The following is a 17,043-nucleotide window of genomic DNA, read 5'->3' on the forward strand; positions in this document are numbered from 1 at the left end:
GAACAGGCAGATCAATGAAGTACACTGCTGAGGGGAGCAGCGGGCGGGTCAGGAGAGGTCAGCCACACCATGTGGTCACCTCCCAGGCAGACAGGAATTGAACTCATGCGGAAGTGGCTTTAGCTTCTCAGTGCTGTGCTTTAACCTGCTGCGCCACCAGGGAGGGCCTATTGTACTGCTTTTATTGGTTTTATCAGAATGACATGTATGGTAAGTGATTGAACATAAGCTTTAGAAGAAGTTAACAGAGATAAGTATATGACTGATTGCATTTTAAATATACAATAATGATATAAATTTTATAATCTGTTGATTCGGTATTCTTTGTGTGATTCCAGAATCAGTGCTGCTGATGTAGACCTACAGTGGAATTTTTCACAGACTCCAATTGAGCATGTGTTTCCTGTTCCCAATGTTTCTCACAATGTGGCCTTGAAAGTCAGTGTTCAGTCCCTGCCCAGACAATCTAATTATCCAGTTTTGACCTGTAGTATTCACACTAACATTGGCCTTTATGAGAAAAGAATTCAAGAACATGAACTTAAAACCCATCAGTACCGCAATGCTAATGAAACAGAGCAATGTAGTACAAACAGTTCACAGCGCTTGTGTAGCAAACCAACATGGACCGTGGCACCTGAAAGTGTACTACACATGAGAAATGGCACAACTTCGGAATATACCACAACTGTCAAAAATGTCAGACTTTATCCAGGCACTGGCAATAAATCTGACTATGGAACATCTCAAGCCAATATTCTGGGTATGAGTGGTTTAGGAGATAAAAAGTCACATGAGACATCAGTGAGAACTTTAAAATCATTTTCAATGATTGATTCCAGTGTCTCCAGCCGCCAGAGTTCCTGGCAGTCAGTTGGTGAGAGTAATCCTTTAATAGGTTCTTTAATTCAGGATCGACAAGAAGTTATTGCAAGAATTGCTCAGCATTTGATTCATTGTGATCCAAGCACTTCTCATGTTTCTGGACGCCCATTTAATACACAGGAGTCTGGTTCACTTAATTCAAAACTCTTTCGAGAAAATGAACACATGAGAAAATGTAAAGAAACTTTTCCCATCTCTTTTGGTAGTTCAGAGTTTACCTCCTCAGAAGACACAGGTGAGGGGAAAATTAGAGTAAAAACAGAAACTTCTCAAGATGAAACCTGTGTTGCTAATGGTTTTTACTCTCGTCAGTCTATTGGTGAGACTAACCCTTTGATAGGATCTTTACTTCAGGAGCGGCAAGATGTAATTGCAAGGATTGCTCAACACTTACAGCACATTGACCCAACAGCATCCCATGTGCCCAGGCAGTCATTCACGCATGATTCCAGTTCTGTTTCTCCTAAAGTGTTCAGGAGTTCATATGACGACCAAAATGTGCTGAAGAAAAACAAGCATGATGGCCCTGTTTCCATTTCCAATACAAAATTTTCCTTGTTAGAAGACAGCAGAGAAAGGAAAAACTCAACACCTGATAGATCATATAATTCCTTTAAGTGCAGCAGTACTGAAAAGTCCTCTTTGAAACCTCAAGTGAAAAGAAATTTATATCAGGAAAATCCTAGTGAAATTATGCAAAGTGCATTTCAAGAGACAAAGAACAAAGACAATAGTTTATTGACTTCCTCAAATACGTCTCACCGTACAGAAAGTAACTTAAATTTGACAGTCAGACTGGCAAATACACTTTCTGAGTGTCAATTTAAAGAGCAAGAGATAAGCAATGAAGTTGATAAGCAGTGTTCAAATTGCAGCAGTATTGACAAACAGATTTGTATATATAAGTACAAGGAAAAAATAATAAAAAATGAAAACTTTAATCCAGAATCTTTTAATAATCACCGACCTGATAATTCAAAAGAAAATGATTCCAAAATAAAAGTAACTATGTTGGAAATGTCTGGACATTTGGACAAACCTGAAAACAAGTGCTCAAATAAAGACTCAAAAAGGCCTAAAGCATGTGAGCAAAATACTGAGCTTAATCACATACAAAATCATTTTAATAAAAATAATGAAGTTCTCAAATGCAAAAAGCCAGAAAAATTAAAAATTGAACAAGATAAGAAGGAAGAGCCAGCTGCTGAAAAATCTCAAACGTGCCCTCAGAGAAAAAATATGAAAGACTGTATGTCTACAAGTGAACAGCTGAAAAACACAGAGGCATTGGTAGGTAATATCTAATTACATCAAACACAATTCTCAAAGTGTATTCTGGTTAAAATTTTTGTTTACAGAACATCTAGTTATAAAGAACCTCAGTGCCCATTATCTATAGAATATACAGTCTGACATAATAAACCTGCTATAGAAATCTAGTATTAACATCCTTGCAAAGAATCTACCCACTTAAGAGAAATAGTAGGTAATTAGAAATAGAGACCAAATAGTTTAAAAAACAGGAAAATTTTCTATTTATAAACTGCTAATATGGCAACAAACTTTTAACTGTCTGTTAAGTCTAAGAGATCAAATTAAAAGAATTAAATACCTTATTAGATGCGAGGCTCTGAGTATTTATAAATATGACCATTGTTTGTAAGGCAGTTATATTTGAATATAGTTTCTTTGGAGTATGTGGGTTTACTTAGCACCTTCAGTACAAATGCTTAGACATTTCCCCATTAAATTTTGATTATGTACATGTTTATATAGATACATAGATCACTAACTTCACAACCAAGGATATAATACCTCAAAACATGTTAGGAATAAGTCTAAAAAAAGTTTAAATATCACCTAAAATTGAATTATTTTTCCTAGCAGAGGACTGTACCACTGAAACATTCAAATGTCTGGCGGAAACATAATTTTCACTCCTTGGATGGAACCTCAACGAGAGCCTTTCATCCTCAAACTGGATTGCCTCTTCTTTCAAGTCCTGTAAGTGTTTTTTTCTCTTATTTCATGTTTAGAACTTGCAAGCATCTAAACTATTTGTGAGTCATTCCACCCAAATTTTAATTGAAAATTTTTTTAATATTAAAAATAATTTTCCAATTGCAAAACATTTTATTATATATTTAATACTTGTTAATATGAAAGGGGGTAGAAAATTATAGATATATTTAGGATTGTAAAATTTCTCTGACATTCTTTTGTCTGTGTTTTTTAAAATTTTATTAAATGAAAATAGTGGCATTTGCTACCAATAAACTGTACCTTCATACTGAAACTGGTTGACAAGACTAGCTAGCTTGAATGGGAGTCAAATTCATGGCTGTCTTTAACTTGGAACCCATGCACTAATCATCTTATTTTGAGTTGTGAATTTCCCCACTGTACATGTACAAATAGACTTATATATCTGAGTGCAATGGTAAAGAACATTATTCTGGACTCAGTACTGATTTCACTTTTGCCATGTAAAACTGAGTAACACACCTCTCCTAGTATCACTTTTCTCATCCGTGAGGACGCATATGACCGTGTCTTCCTTAATGTTCTGAGGATGACTGGTGTTGCTCCTGACCCTTCATAAGCACACAGTAGTTAGATGCAATCGCTTCTTTAATGTTTCCATTGAACCTCTAGTAAGCAGACATAAAAACATGTTTTGCTATTGGTAGATGATAATTTTTGTCTTTTTAAAGTAAACACTGGTTTTACAAAAATCTGTTCTGCTTCTTTTAAAAAAAAATCTAAACCGAGTAAGAGTATTATTAATCAATATCTATTTTCCCTATCCTTGCTAATAAAATTAGAGCATATGAACAAATATGCTATAAGAGCATATTTTAAATAAGCTATTATTGGAGACTTTTTTTTTTTAAGATTTATTTGTTTATGCATACAGAGCTGGGGTACAGGCCAGAGGTACAGGGGCAGTGAGAGGTTCACCAGAATCAGACTGGGGAGCAGAACAGGCAGACCAACAAAGTACGCTGTGGTGGAGAGCAGTGGACTGGTCAGGAGAGGTCTGCCATGCCATGTGTATCACCTCCAGGGACAGAGATTGAACTTGCACTGAAGCAGCTGCAGCTAGCTTGCAGTGCTTCGTCCTAACCTGTTGTGCCACCAGGGAGGGCCCAGAGTTGTTGTATTATTTTAAGATATACTTAGCTTTTGTTTGAATCCTATCAATTAATGAAAAAAGTCTTAAATATCACCTGATTATTTTGACCTTAGGTTCCTCAGAGAAAGACACCATCAGGTTGCTTTGATCTGGATTCTTCGTTACTGCATCTGAAAAGTTTATCATCTAGAAGGTATTTGTGTATTTGTGTATAAGAAACAGAATTGTATACAAGTCTTGTATTTCACAGCAAAAAAAATAAGCATTTTAACAATAATCTTATTTCAAGTTGGTTCTCACTTTTGATGTGATTTTATGCACAAAGAAATTAAGGTACAGTGGAGGAAAAAAATTTAAGACTGAGTAACTGGTACATGTTGGCCATCATAATAAATGCATTGGCTTTACCATATAAGCAAGTTTACATATTTCTTAAAGTCATTTTGCTCCTCTTTTACTGTTTATACCCCTTTGCAAGAGATTCGTGGCAATTTGTTCTCTTGGTAAATAACACTACACTTACAGTTTTTAGCCACATAATTTTGCCTTTGTTTTCTCATTTTTAACCAAAAATGAGGATTGATACAGGAATTAATCAAATTTTTCTAATTTAATTTTACAAAATTATATTAGGAAATATTGTGCTTAATGTGTCCATTTGTGTATTTTTTAACTAGTTCTCGACCATGTTTAAATGTTGAAGATGACCCGGATATTCATGAAAAACCATTTCTGAGTTCCAGTGCTCCACCTATTACAAGTCTTAGTCTCCTAGGAAATTTTGAGGTAATGTTTTTGAAACTATTTTCAGAGTTGAAGTTTCTTAATCTAGAAACTTTAGGGTACCTTTTTGTGTTTATAACCTTACTTGTGGGAGGCAAATAAATAAATGAATTTTATTTTTCCAGAGCCTTGAAAATCCTTCTTCCTTTTCTTTTCCTTAGCAGTTCTACTCCTTCCTTTTCTTTTCCCTATCCCTTCATGCAAATATGCAAAAATCTTGAGAGTTAAAGGAAAAAATAGAAAGTCTAAGACTATCTAACCCGTAAATCCTCTTTTAATGTTTTTGGTATACTCTCCAGTAAATTAGTGAATTTGACTCTGTGGCAATAAAGAGAGAGAAAGTAGATAGATTTTAATTACTAAACTGACACATGATTTTGTTTCATTAAGCATGTCATGTCAGAGTCTTTTTCGTTTCATTTTTTCTTTGCATAGAAGAACTGGGGTGTAGGCCAGAGTTGTGGGTGGGGGGTGGGTGAGAGGATTCACCCAAGACAGAGTGGAAAGCAGAACAGGCGGATTTACCAAAATATGCTAATAGGGGGAGCAGTGGAGGTCTGCTGAACCATATGTACGTTAGCTCCCTGGGCATAGAGCAGATAGTGCTGAGTCTTAACCCCTAGGCCACCACGGAGGGCCCTGACATGCAGAGTGTGACCCTGCTATGTTATCAAGAGAAATTATGATATCTTGACATTATTTGTGAGACTAAGTAGAGACTAGAAACACAATCATATTGAATAGAAAGCTGTTGCTCAGATTTCTTTGACTAGTTATTAGCTTTTCCTTGCTTATCTTTTAGAGTTCTGTTCCAAAAGCCTTGGTCTTAATCCATGTAACTCATCTGCCCCATGATCTTCTATCAGTTCATTTCAATAAACATTCAATAAAGGTTAAATACTTTTGCCATATAACAGGTTTCCTTTGCTTTCTTACACTATGAATTAGCTTACTTTTCCTAGAAATTTATATAGAGTCACAGTGTCTACTGTTGGGGTCAGGGCTTCCTTTAGTCATCATCATCATACTATCCTGTGTATCATGTGTTTATTTCTTCTTATTACTGTTATTTGAATACCACTCTTTGCTTTTTCACTCACCTCATCCTAGACCTTTAGGTCATTTCTAATATTGGGCTGTTAGAAATACAGCTGCTATGAATACTCATTGAGCTTTTGTGTGGACATAAGCATTCATTTTCAAGGGTAACCTCCAGGAAATAGAATGTCTGGGTAATATAGTAGGTCAGTGTTTAACGTTTTAAGAAACTGCCTGTTTTCCAAAGTAATTATACCATTTTAAATTCCCACCAGTGTATGAGAGTTCTAGTTCTTTTATATCTTTGCCAATGTTTACAGTGATCAGTCTTTTTAATATCATCCATTCTAGCAGGTGTATAGGCTATTATACTGTGTTTTTAAATTTCTCTAATGACTAATACTGTTGAGGCCTATCATTTACCTTTGCTTTCCCATATAAACACTTATGTTTTCTGAATATTTTCTCTGAGACCTGGATTTAAATGTTCACATCTGTATCTTTTGAAGAGCAAACATATTAATTTTGTTGATGTCCACATATTACTTACTTTTATGAATCTTGGTGTATCTAAAAACAGTTTTGCATAATCTAAGACTTCTTAACCTCAACACTATCACTACTTGAGGCAGATAATTCCAATATGGTATTTGTCTTCTGCATTATAGGATGTCTAGCAAAATCTTCAGCTACTAGACTTAAATTTAAAATTTAAAAAATTTTTATCTTGGGGAGTGAGCTTTGGAGACTTGGATAAGAATCTTCTCTATGCTTGTCTTTCTGGACTTTTAAGTTGTCTTATAACATACGTTTTCGAAAATTCAACCAAACTATAAAATATATGTCACCTATGATAGCCTTTTTTTAGGAAGTAATTATTTCTCAGTTAAAGTTAGAAGTAGTTGTCTCTTATGATGAAATTTATGTACATGACCTGTTAAAAATTTATAAGTTTTAGGCCCTCCCTGGTGGCACAGCAGGTTAAAGCATAGCACTGAGAAGCTTAAGCCACTTACGCATGAGTTCGATCCCCGCCTGCCCTGGAGGAGATCCACATGGCGAGGCAGACCTCTCCTGACCCGCCCCCTGCTCCCCTCAGCAGTGTACTTCATTGATCTGCCTGTTCTGCTCCCCACTCTGTCTCTGGTGAATCCTCTCACCCTCCGCATCTCTGGCCTGTACCCCAGTTCTGTATGAATAAATAAATCTTTAAGAAAAAATTTATAAGTTTTATTTTTACTTTTTAAAATATTTATTTATTTATACATATAGAACTGGAGTACAGGTCAGAGGTGCAGGGGGTGAAAAGATTCATCAGAGACAGAGTGGGAAAAGAACAGGCAGATTGACAAAGTACACTGCTGATGGGGAGCAGCGGAGAGGTCTCCTGCGCCATGTAGGTTACCTCTGTGGCCAAGGATCAGACTTGTGCTGAAGTGGCTATGGCTAGCTTCATGGTGTTGCACTACCATGGAGGGTCCCAAAACTTTTAAGTTTTAACTTTTAAGTTTCAGGTGCTTCTCTGTGGCTCACTATAAATAGGCTCTGTAAAGGATAAGAAAATTTCTAAAATTATACCTGTTCCAGTCGAGTATATTTCTAATTACAGAAATAAGAACAAAATATTAGACAATTAAGTCTAACTAAATTAGTTCAAGGCTAGTTTAGGTTGGGTTGGAATAGTGCGAGGAGACCAACCTTTGTAAGGTGATGGATTGCAGGGAAGGGGATGACTTCAGCTTAGACGAACTTTCAAGATGAGAGCATGCCGATGATTGCCATGCCTTTCTGGTGTCATAACTGCAATGATGTATTTCTTCAAAAAGAAAAAAAAATGTGGTAACTTTAAAATTCTTGTCTTAAAAATTATTTTGTCTTCCAGGAATCTGTCTTGAACTATCGTTTTGATCCTCTTGGCATTGTTGATGGTTTTACTGCCGAGGTAGGGGCAAGTGGTGTTTTCTGCCCCACACATTTGACTCTTCCAGTTGAAGTGTCATTCTACAGTGTTTCAGATGATAATGCTCCCTCTCCTTATATGGCAAGTATCTTTCAAATTGTCCTTTTCCTGCTAAAATCAACATAATTAATGACAAGTATCTTTCAATTTAAAAATATTTAGTATCACTTTGGTACAATGCTTGAAAATCATTTCCTAAGGGGGCTGAAGAGATACTAAAATACCATACCTTAAAAACAAAGTTAGCTCTAATAGATATCCTCTTTTGCACCTGAGGAGAATGCCAAAAATTTACCAGTTTCTATCTGATTTAGAAAAAATGATAAAAATTTGATTAGTGACATTGTGTATCTTGCTGAGCTCCCATAGTACTCAGGTGTCCACCCTGCACTTTAGTCCTACAAAAGCTGTCTTCATGTGGGTTCCTCATCTCAGTGGAGTTTAGGTAAATTTTGGTGAGCTAAGGCTTCCGTGAAGCTCTTTATTACCTTCTCCTGTTTTTTACTTGAATCATTTTTTCTAATTCTAAAGTTCTTTAGAATACTGTGTATCTCTGACTCTGTAATGTTTTAGAGGAAAATAGTATTGGTGAGAGGAATTACAGCACAGTCTGAAACCCTAAGATCCTGTGATATCTCACCTTTTCTATTTTTACTGCAGTGAATTGAGGATAAATAAATTACCAACTGTGTAAATGATTCTGAGTACTGGTGTAAGATTAACATCAGCCCTTTCCAAAAGACAAAGAGGGTGAAGAGCCTCACAGTGCAAGTCTGTAAGAAGTTGAGAGTTGTTATCAAATGCAGAGACAGACCTGTGTCTGTTAGGTCTTGCATCAAGAAGTAAATTGCTAGAAGCGTAGAAATATGCAGCTCAGATCTTGCTACTGAATTTCCTTGATCACTGCTTGGCCAAGTGGTTCCTAGTATTCCTCTCCCCTACCTTCTAGGTTTTCAAGGACTTTAATTAATAATGGTGTATTTTTATTGTTAATAGAAGCTGTGGGGAAAAAATGGAAATTCTGTATAGTTGAGAAATAACAGAGGAAGGGAAGAGTCCATTTTTTTTTTTAAAAAAGATTTATTTGTGCATACAGAACTGGGGTACAGGCCAGAGGCTCAGGGGCGACGAGAGGCTTCACCAGAGACAGAGTGGGGAGCAGAACAGGCAGATCGATGAAGTACACTGCTGAGGGGGCAGCAGGCGGGTCAGGAGAGGTCTGCCACACCATGTGGTCACCTCCGGGGCAGGAGGCAGGTGGGAATCGAACTCATGCAGAAGTGGCTTTAGCTTCTCAGTGCTGTGCTTTAACCCGCCGTGCCACCAGGGAGGGCCGGGAAGAGTCCATTTTTGGGAGATCTAAATATAACCTACTTTTTATTGGTCCAGTTTCTCAAGGAAGAACATTTTGCTTTATTCTAAGGATGAAATTTTATTTACTTAGTTGATTTTCTTTTATTGATGTATCATTGTTTTATATCCTTAATCTTTTGTCAGGGTGCAGGATTACCCCCGCTCAGGTATAGTCAGTCACCTTAACCCTCCCACCACTGAATCATCCATAGTTGTCTAAGGGAGAAATTTTAATCAAGAACCTAATCAATCAGCATTTTGTACTTTAATGGAAAAGTCATAGTGATTTCTGGTCATTACTGAAAGTTTTCTTTTCCCAGTAGTTATTTATACTGATGGTCATAATCATGGAGATACACAACATTGGTAATTATCAAAAGCAAAGGCTTACTCTTTCACAACTGTTCAGTTACCATATATGCCACCTGTTACTTTTTTTTTTTTATCATAGAAAGATCCAGTCTTCCAGTACAACTTCATAAAATAACTGCTAATTTTGGATAGTTAATAAAATATAAAGTATAATTGAGATAACTGCAGTGTCAGAAAAGTGTATGTCATACTATAATGGTAACAATATTAGAACCTGGCTATAAAGGTTGCCTTTTTGCTTTACCAGGACACAAAGTCTCATCAATTTCACATATCCTGTTGGCACATAGTTAACAGAGAATGGAAAGTTACAGTCTAAAAATACTGTTATCTGCCAGTTAGAATCCCTGATGACCATGAGGATGTTTTAGAAATTAGGTGAAAGAGTGAATTGGCTGAAAATCAGCCTAAATATCTAAGTGAAATTCATGAGAAAGAGGTAATTTGCACTCTGCTTTAAAAAAAAAAGGATTGGGCCCTCCCTGGTGGCGCAGCGCGTTAATGCACTGCAAAAGAAGCCTAAGCCACTTCTGCACAAGTTCGATCCCCTCCTGCCCCAGAGGAGCTCCACCTGGCATGGCAGACCTCTCCTGACCCACCCGCTGCTCCCCTCAGCAGTGTACTTCGTTGATCTGCCTGTTCTGCTCCCCACTCTATCCCTGATGAATTCTCTCACCCTCTGCATCTCTGGCCTGTACCCCAGTTCTGTATGAATAAATAAATCTTTAAGAAAAAAAAAAGAAGTAAAGGATGTTGTTATCCTCTCCAGAAAGTATATGCAACTGACCACAGGTTTTGAAAGATATGGAGAGATTTTAAATCAGGTTAAAGACTAGAGTTAATCTAGTTTTCATGTATCTCTGATTTAGCTTTTCTCCGGTAATAATCTTCATTAAATTTTGCCTTATGCAGTATTTAAGTTATTGTACTCATTAAGAATTTTCTTTGTAGATGATCAAGTCAAAATCTTAAACCACAGATCTTTCCTGCTGTTCATTAATGAAATAAATGTGTTTATAAGTGAATTTTAGTTATATATTGATAAGTTAGCCTTTTTTAGACTGATGTTTTAGTGAGATAATAATTATCAAAGACATGCAGATTGAAACATCAAATTCCTACTTGTCATCCTAGTAATAACCTTGAGAGCTTTTATAACAAATTATAGAAATGACTTATAAAAGGAAATATTTAGAAAGTTCTTGATTATGTTGTACAGGTCTTTTCATTAAATATTTCCTTAAAGATGAACTGGAAACCATATAATATCTCTCCCCAGTTGCTAATCAGTGGTAAAAATATTCCCCAAGTATTCTATAAAATGACATAATTTCACTGTTTAGATATTATTGCATGGTAGAACTGGTCAGATATATTAGTGGCAAATTCATGGTATGATTTGCATTATCATTAGCTAACCACTACATTAGCAAGGTCATATATCATTTTCCTCTATTTCTGATTAACCAAACTAAGATATGCTTCTTTTTCAGTTTCACTTAATTTTAAAATGTATTATCTATTCCACAATAATTTGTACTGATCTTTTTATATAAGATTTTACCTCGGTTTATTTATCTTAGCCTTTCTTTCTATACCATCCTAAAATGCAGGAAGAAAATGTGATTTTTTAATTTGTGTTAAGTGTGGTTAAATTTTTTCAAGTAGAAATATTAACATGTCAAAAAATTAAAATAATAATAATAATGTATTCAATAATAATTTAAATGAAATTCTAAATAATTTTCCAATCTCTTTAAAATTCCTAATTTGCCACTACCACTATTGGTCTTAAATTACTTAAAAATTATTGTTGTAAAGTTGCCTTAACCTTTAATTTTTTTTAAATGTCTATATTCTTTCTTTATAAATATATTTAGTTAGTTGTCATGCTTTGAAAATTATTAGAATTGTATGTATTAAAGGATATAAATATAAGCTTGATACTAATTTTTGCCTCCTAAGTTTTCCTATATGTAATTAGGGGAGGTGACAAGGAAGAACAGTGCTGTAATGCCTTTAAATTTGATTTTAAAGATAGATATTACTAGCTGTATTTTTGCTTTTTCTTTCCGGAACTAAGAACAAGAGTGCATTGTATTATATAACCTCACATTTTTCATATAGAGCAGATTATAAGGGAAATTATGAAAACATCATTGTTGTTGTAGTTTGGGACACAGTTTTTGTTGATTTGCTATGTTTATGCCTTAAATGACTGTGTGATGAATCACATTTGTCAAGAACCACACATGGTTTCTCAATTTCCCAGTTTCATGAAAGTATCCCAATGTTTAACAGTCTGATGGTAAGTACTGTTCACGTGGAGTTGAAGTATTCACATATCAAATTATGGTTCTTCCTCTTTTGTCATTCTTTCTTATCCCCTAATCTTATTGTGTCTTTAAAACCTAACAGAGATAGTGTCCGTTGAAATTAGTACTGTTTTATAGTCACTTTTACATAATATTGATATGTTTTAGCCTTCACAATGTAATGTAATAGGATTTGAAATGAAGAACATACAGTTCTTCTACCTTAACTACCTTAAATATGTAAAAGAAAACTACTAGTTCAATTAAAACAAATGAATTAACATTCATTTCATAAAGCTAAGAATTAAGTGTCATAGTCACCACTGATGATGTGATCATCCTGATTATTTAGAAATGTTTCAGACAACTAATGTTTATTTCCTAGTGTTTGGACTTCCGCAGTGATTTAAACATCCTCAGAAAACCACTTTACACTTATATTGCAGCAGTGCTTCTCAAACTTGTACATGATAACACCTTGGAAATCTTTTTAAAACACACATTTAGCTTCTTAGGTCCAGGGAGAAACCAGAAATCCTGCAGTTAGTAACAATTTCACAAATAATGATGATGATGCCAGCCTGTCCCTACTAAGAAAAACCTATGTATAACTTATTTCCCACGTGAAGAATTTACTTCATTTTTTACCAAGATTTAGATTCTCCCACATTTCTGAATTCTATATATTCAAAGACCAATAAATTGTTTTCCTGCCTCCATCATGACACAAGGATCTTATAACTCCTTTTATTTCCTTTTTGGCTTAGTAACCTTCTTTCTGTATCTTTTAATAGAAATTTCAAGCAATGTACCATTATTGATGTGTAAATTTACTATAATAGCTTCAGGATAGGGTAGAACCCTCAATATTTTATACTATAAAATATCTCTATTAATTTAACAAATGTTTTTCTATATAAACAATATTCTGAAATCTTTTTGATTATATGATTTGTTCTTAATTTAGTCTGTTCTGTACATATGTGTCACTTTGTACTCATTTTGTCTTCTTTTATTTCAAGGGTGTGATCACTTTAGAGTCCCTTGGTAAAAGGGGTTATCGAGTACCTCCTTCAGGAACAATACAAGTGGTATGTGTTTTATAGCCTACAATTGCAATAATCATTCTCTCACATACATATAGAACTTAGCCCTTTCTCCTGCTACTGCTGCTGCAACAACTTTGGTAAGTAACAGTGGGGCTGCAGCTTTGTTTGGAGTTTCCCTGCTCTGCCCCAGGAATGACCATTTGGGGACCTCCATAAAAGGAAAGCATTAATAAACTAATCAAGGTGAATGTTTAGAAAACTAGTTTATGAAAGTTCATCTAACTTAAATAGAGCTATTATCAATATAATTAGAGCCAACCATTACCAGTTCCTTATACTTAATATAATAAACCAGATTGAAATTGATCTCTTTCAGAGAAAACCCCAAATATTAGTATTACTTTGGCAGGAAAATATGGGAAACAAAGTGATATTGTCTTTAGAGTAATTATTTCCAAAATGATCTAATGAGATGGTTATACAAAGCAGACACACAATCTGACATATGGTAGGGTAGAGAAAGCATCTTTCCTTTTGATCGAGAATTCATTGAGCCCAAAGCAGTCCTTCATCATCCTGGGCCTAGGGTTGTGAGAAGATTAATGTGATATTAATGCCAGTAGGTGATTGCATTCATCACTAAATCAAATCCAGTATAATCTTAGAAGACCAAAAGTCACATATCTCAATAAAGCTGAAATTAAGACAAAAATGTCTGAGTTCTTTGCTCTCAGGATCTTGTCATTCAACAAGCCCTTTTATGACTTTCAGCCTCAGTGTGCTGTGTTTTTACCAGATCACTTTGTCTCATCACCACTGCTCCAATACTGCAAGTTGTGTACACTGTACAGTTAATTTCATATCACATAGGAGTGAAATGTACTACCATGCAATAGATATGTGTGTGTATATATATGGCAGTATATACATACATATATTTTACTAATGAAGCAGTCCTGCATATTAATGTAAGATTACTATGTTGAATTAATTTCTTCAGCTAAAAGAGTGATAATCATGTTGTCTTGCCACTCACTGTAGCTCATGAGAGTATGTGTCACTGTAAAGCTAATTCTAAATTACCATACTATGAGGCCTAAACTTAGAGGCAATACATTCACCACTTGTTTGTGGACTTCCATTTAAAACAGTTAACTTTAAATTTGAATTTTGGGTATGTTTTTTACTCCTTATATAGTTTAATTATGTATAAAACATGGTTTGAACTCCTAACTTGCTAGTTGTTACGGTTGTTGAATGCACTCGTCTTAATCTTAAGACTCACTAGATTTCAAAAATTGGATCATAATATTGATATATTTCTCATTTTGATTCAGTGAGTGATGTCCAGTGCCACGGATGAGCTTCTGAAAGCATGGGCACCAAGTTACCTATTGATGTGTTGGTAATTTGGTTAAAATCAGATCAGCAGCTGGGGATTTTGTTTAAAATTATCACTCTTAGAAAGATTATTCCTTTGATTATTCATTGCAAAGTACCAGTTCAAGTCAATCTTCAGGGCACATACTTTGGTCTCTAATGATCTAAATGGTAAAAAATGTCTAGTGTCATTACAGTTTTTGAAATGTCAGAATGTGAAATATTATTTAGCCTACTTTGTCACTAACAAATGAACCTTATTTTCTAAACCTGGAAAAATTTCAGAACATATTTTTTTCAGAACATATTTTTAATTTTATAATAAATGTATATACCTAACATACCAACAAATCTTGTTTTATCCAGCTTTTTGGGTCTATTTTTTAAATACTATTTACCCACCATTTTAAAGATACTATTAAAGTATGAGGAAAACTTACACCATTTTGAGAACTTGGCCCTTATTAATACATTTTAATTAAGTCAGTGTTTGATATAATTGAACCAGAATGTAACCCTCTGGGTGGATATGCTTTGCTTTAGGTAATGGCACTATGTCTTAAAATCTGAATAAGGAGTAAAAGTCTTGTGTAAAATTTTGGCTCAAGATTTTGATTTGTCATAAGGGTAATTATGAAACAAAAAAAAAAAACCTAAAAAATACTGAATGTCAACTTCAGAAATTTTGTAGCTTTAGTTCTCCAACTGAATTACCTCCACTGGGATTGCCTTTTATTAAAATCTTATTTTATTACTGGCAAAATCATTTTGATTCCAATCAACTAGTAACTTTTTAACAAATAAATTCTGTATTGTTTCTTCAGACCTTATTTAATCCTAATAAGACTGTGGTGAAGATGTTTGTTGTGATATATGACTTGCGAGAGATGCCAGCCAATCATCAGACATTCCTACGGCAGAGAACTTTTTCTGTACCTGTCAAACAAGAAATGAAGAGAAGGGTTAATAAAGAGAACACCCGACATACAGAAGAACGGTTATTACGCTACCTCATACATCTGAGGTAATGTTTCAAATGAATATAAAAATACGTTTCGTTAGGACAACTCTAATATTTTTCTAGTAATTTTCAATTTGTTTTTTAAAACTCACTCTAACTTGACCAGTGCCCCGTGCCCCTTTACATAGCTTTGCTTAAAAACTCTTGATGATATGCCAAAAGCAGAAAACTCAGTAACATGTCTTTCTGCAGCCATTATTACTTTTTTTATTAAGGGAAATGTCATTTTTAATTATATAATTTAAAATATAACAAAAAAAGCTGATATATCTGAGGTATTGAGACATATTTTCTAAATCAGTGCTGTCCAATAAAATTATAATATGAATTACATATGCAATTCTGTATTTCATAGTAGCCACATTTTAAAAAGTAATATGTAGGCTAGTTTAATATGGAATATTAACTCAGTCTATTCAGATTTTTTTTTTAAAGATTTATTTATTTGTGCATACAGAACTGGGGTACAGGCCAGAGGCTCAGGGGTGGCGAGAGGCTTCACCAGAGACAGAGTGGGGAACAGAACAGGCAGACAGACGAAGTACACTGCTGAGGGGAGCAGCGGGCGGGTCAGGAGAGGTCTGCCACGCCATGTGGTCACCTCCGGGGCAGGCGGGGATCGAACTCATGTGGAAGTGGCTTTAGCTTCTTAGTGCAGTGCTTTAACCCACTATGCCACCAGGGAGGGCACTCTATTCAGATTTTTAAATTGCACCATCAAATCAGTATGGAACTTATCAATTAGGTATTTTACATTCTTTGTACTAAATCCTTGAAATCAAGTACTTGCTTAACAGCACAACTCAATTTGATCTAGTCATATTTCAAATGCTCAGTAATCATGTGTAGCTATTGAGTGCTATATTAGGTAACTTCTTAACCTTCATTAATTTGAGTTAATCATTCACATTAATCATTCAACAAATATTTGTGTCTGCCATGTTTCTAGGCACTAGAAAAGGAGCAGTAACAAAACTGCTATTCTCATAGAGCTTTAGAGCGTATATATATGTATTTTTTTAAAAACGATTTATTTATTTGTTCATATAGAACTGGGATACAGGCCAGAGGCTCAGGGGCCACGAGAGGCTTCACCAGAGACAGAGTGGGGAGCAGAACAGGCAGATCGACGAAGTACACTGCTGAGGGGAGCAGCGGGCGGGTCAGGAGAGGTCTGCCACACCATGTGGTCACCTCTGGGGCAAGCGGGAATCGAACTCATGCGGAAGTAGCTTTAGCTTCTCAGTGCTGTGCCACCAGGGAGGCCCTTAATGTAGTTCTATCAGAACTATTTATTTTCTTACTTTTACTACCCAGCTCACAGCTCTAGATTGTGAGGGAAACTGTTTGTCCTTGAGCTCCAAGTTGCCACATCCTAGGGTAAGATTTTCAGCCTTGAATTCCTGTTGTAGTTCTCAGAATTAGCAAGTCGGTTGGCTAAAAGAGAGCTCTTGTTGGCCTTTTGCTTGTAACTCTACTCTTCTTCCCACCCTAATAAGTCCTTCATCACTTCAGTGATAGTAATCCATTTTAGTCTAACATCTAATTTAAAAGAGTCCTGTTCATCAGGAGGAGGCCTCTTTCATTCACAGCCTGGGAGAGAGTCTTCTTGCTCTGTTATGGATGGTGACCATCACCTTCATTAGATCTGCCTTGGGGTGGTGATCTGGAATAAATAAGGCATGAACTGTACACTTAAGCACCATACATGGAAAAGGGTGGATATGCTTTGCTTTAGGTAATGGCACTAT

The 17,043-nt window shown here is 35.3% G+C and overlaps 1 protein-coding gene across 3 annotated transcripts in view; it reads left to right on the top strand.

Moving 5' to 3' along the window:
- FAM214A (family with sequence similarity 214, member A) overlaps positions 1–17,043 on the top strand; it is a 72,285-nt gene that overhangs the window by 51,701 nt on the left and 3,541 nt on the right. The window contains exons 6-12 of one of the 3 annotated variants that reach the window (XR_001145731.1): positions 339–2,175; positions 2,773–2,889; positions 4,135–4,214; positions 4,699–4,807; positions 7,725–7,883; positions 12,865–13,028; positions 15,096–15,109. Coding sequence is in view for 2 of the 3 variants with exons in the window: in XM_012728719.1 (XP_012584173.1) it covers positions 339–2,175; positions 2,770–2,889; positions 4,135–4,214; positions 4,699–4,807; positions 7,725–7,883; positions 12,865–12,933; positions 15,096–15,295 (2,574 nt within the window). In the remaining variant the exon portion in view is untranslated. Of the gene's footprint in view, positions 1–338; positions 2,176–2,769; positions 2,890–4,134; positions 4,215–4,698; positions 4,808–7,724; positions 7,884–12,864; positions 13,029–15,095; positions 15,296–17,043 lie in introns of those variants that run through there. The other 2 variants (XM_012728720.1, XM_012728719.1) reach the window with 2 other exon arrangements.

Source organism: Condylura cristata, unplaced genomic scaffold, assembly GCF_000260355.1.
Source record: "Condylura cristata isolate star-nosed mole 26May11 unplaced genomic scaffold, ConCri1.0 scaffold00023, whole genome shotgun sequence".
NCBI lineage: Eukaryota > Metazoa > Chordata > Mammalia > Eulipotyphla > Talpidae > Condylura > Condylura cristata.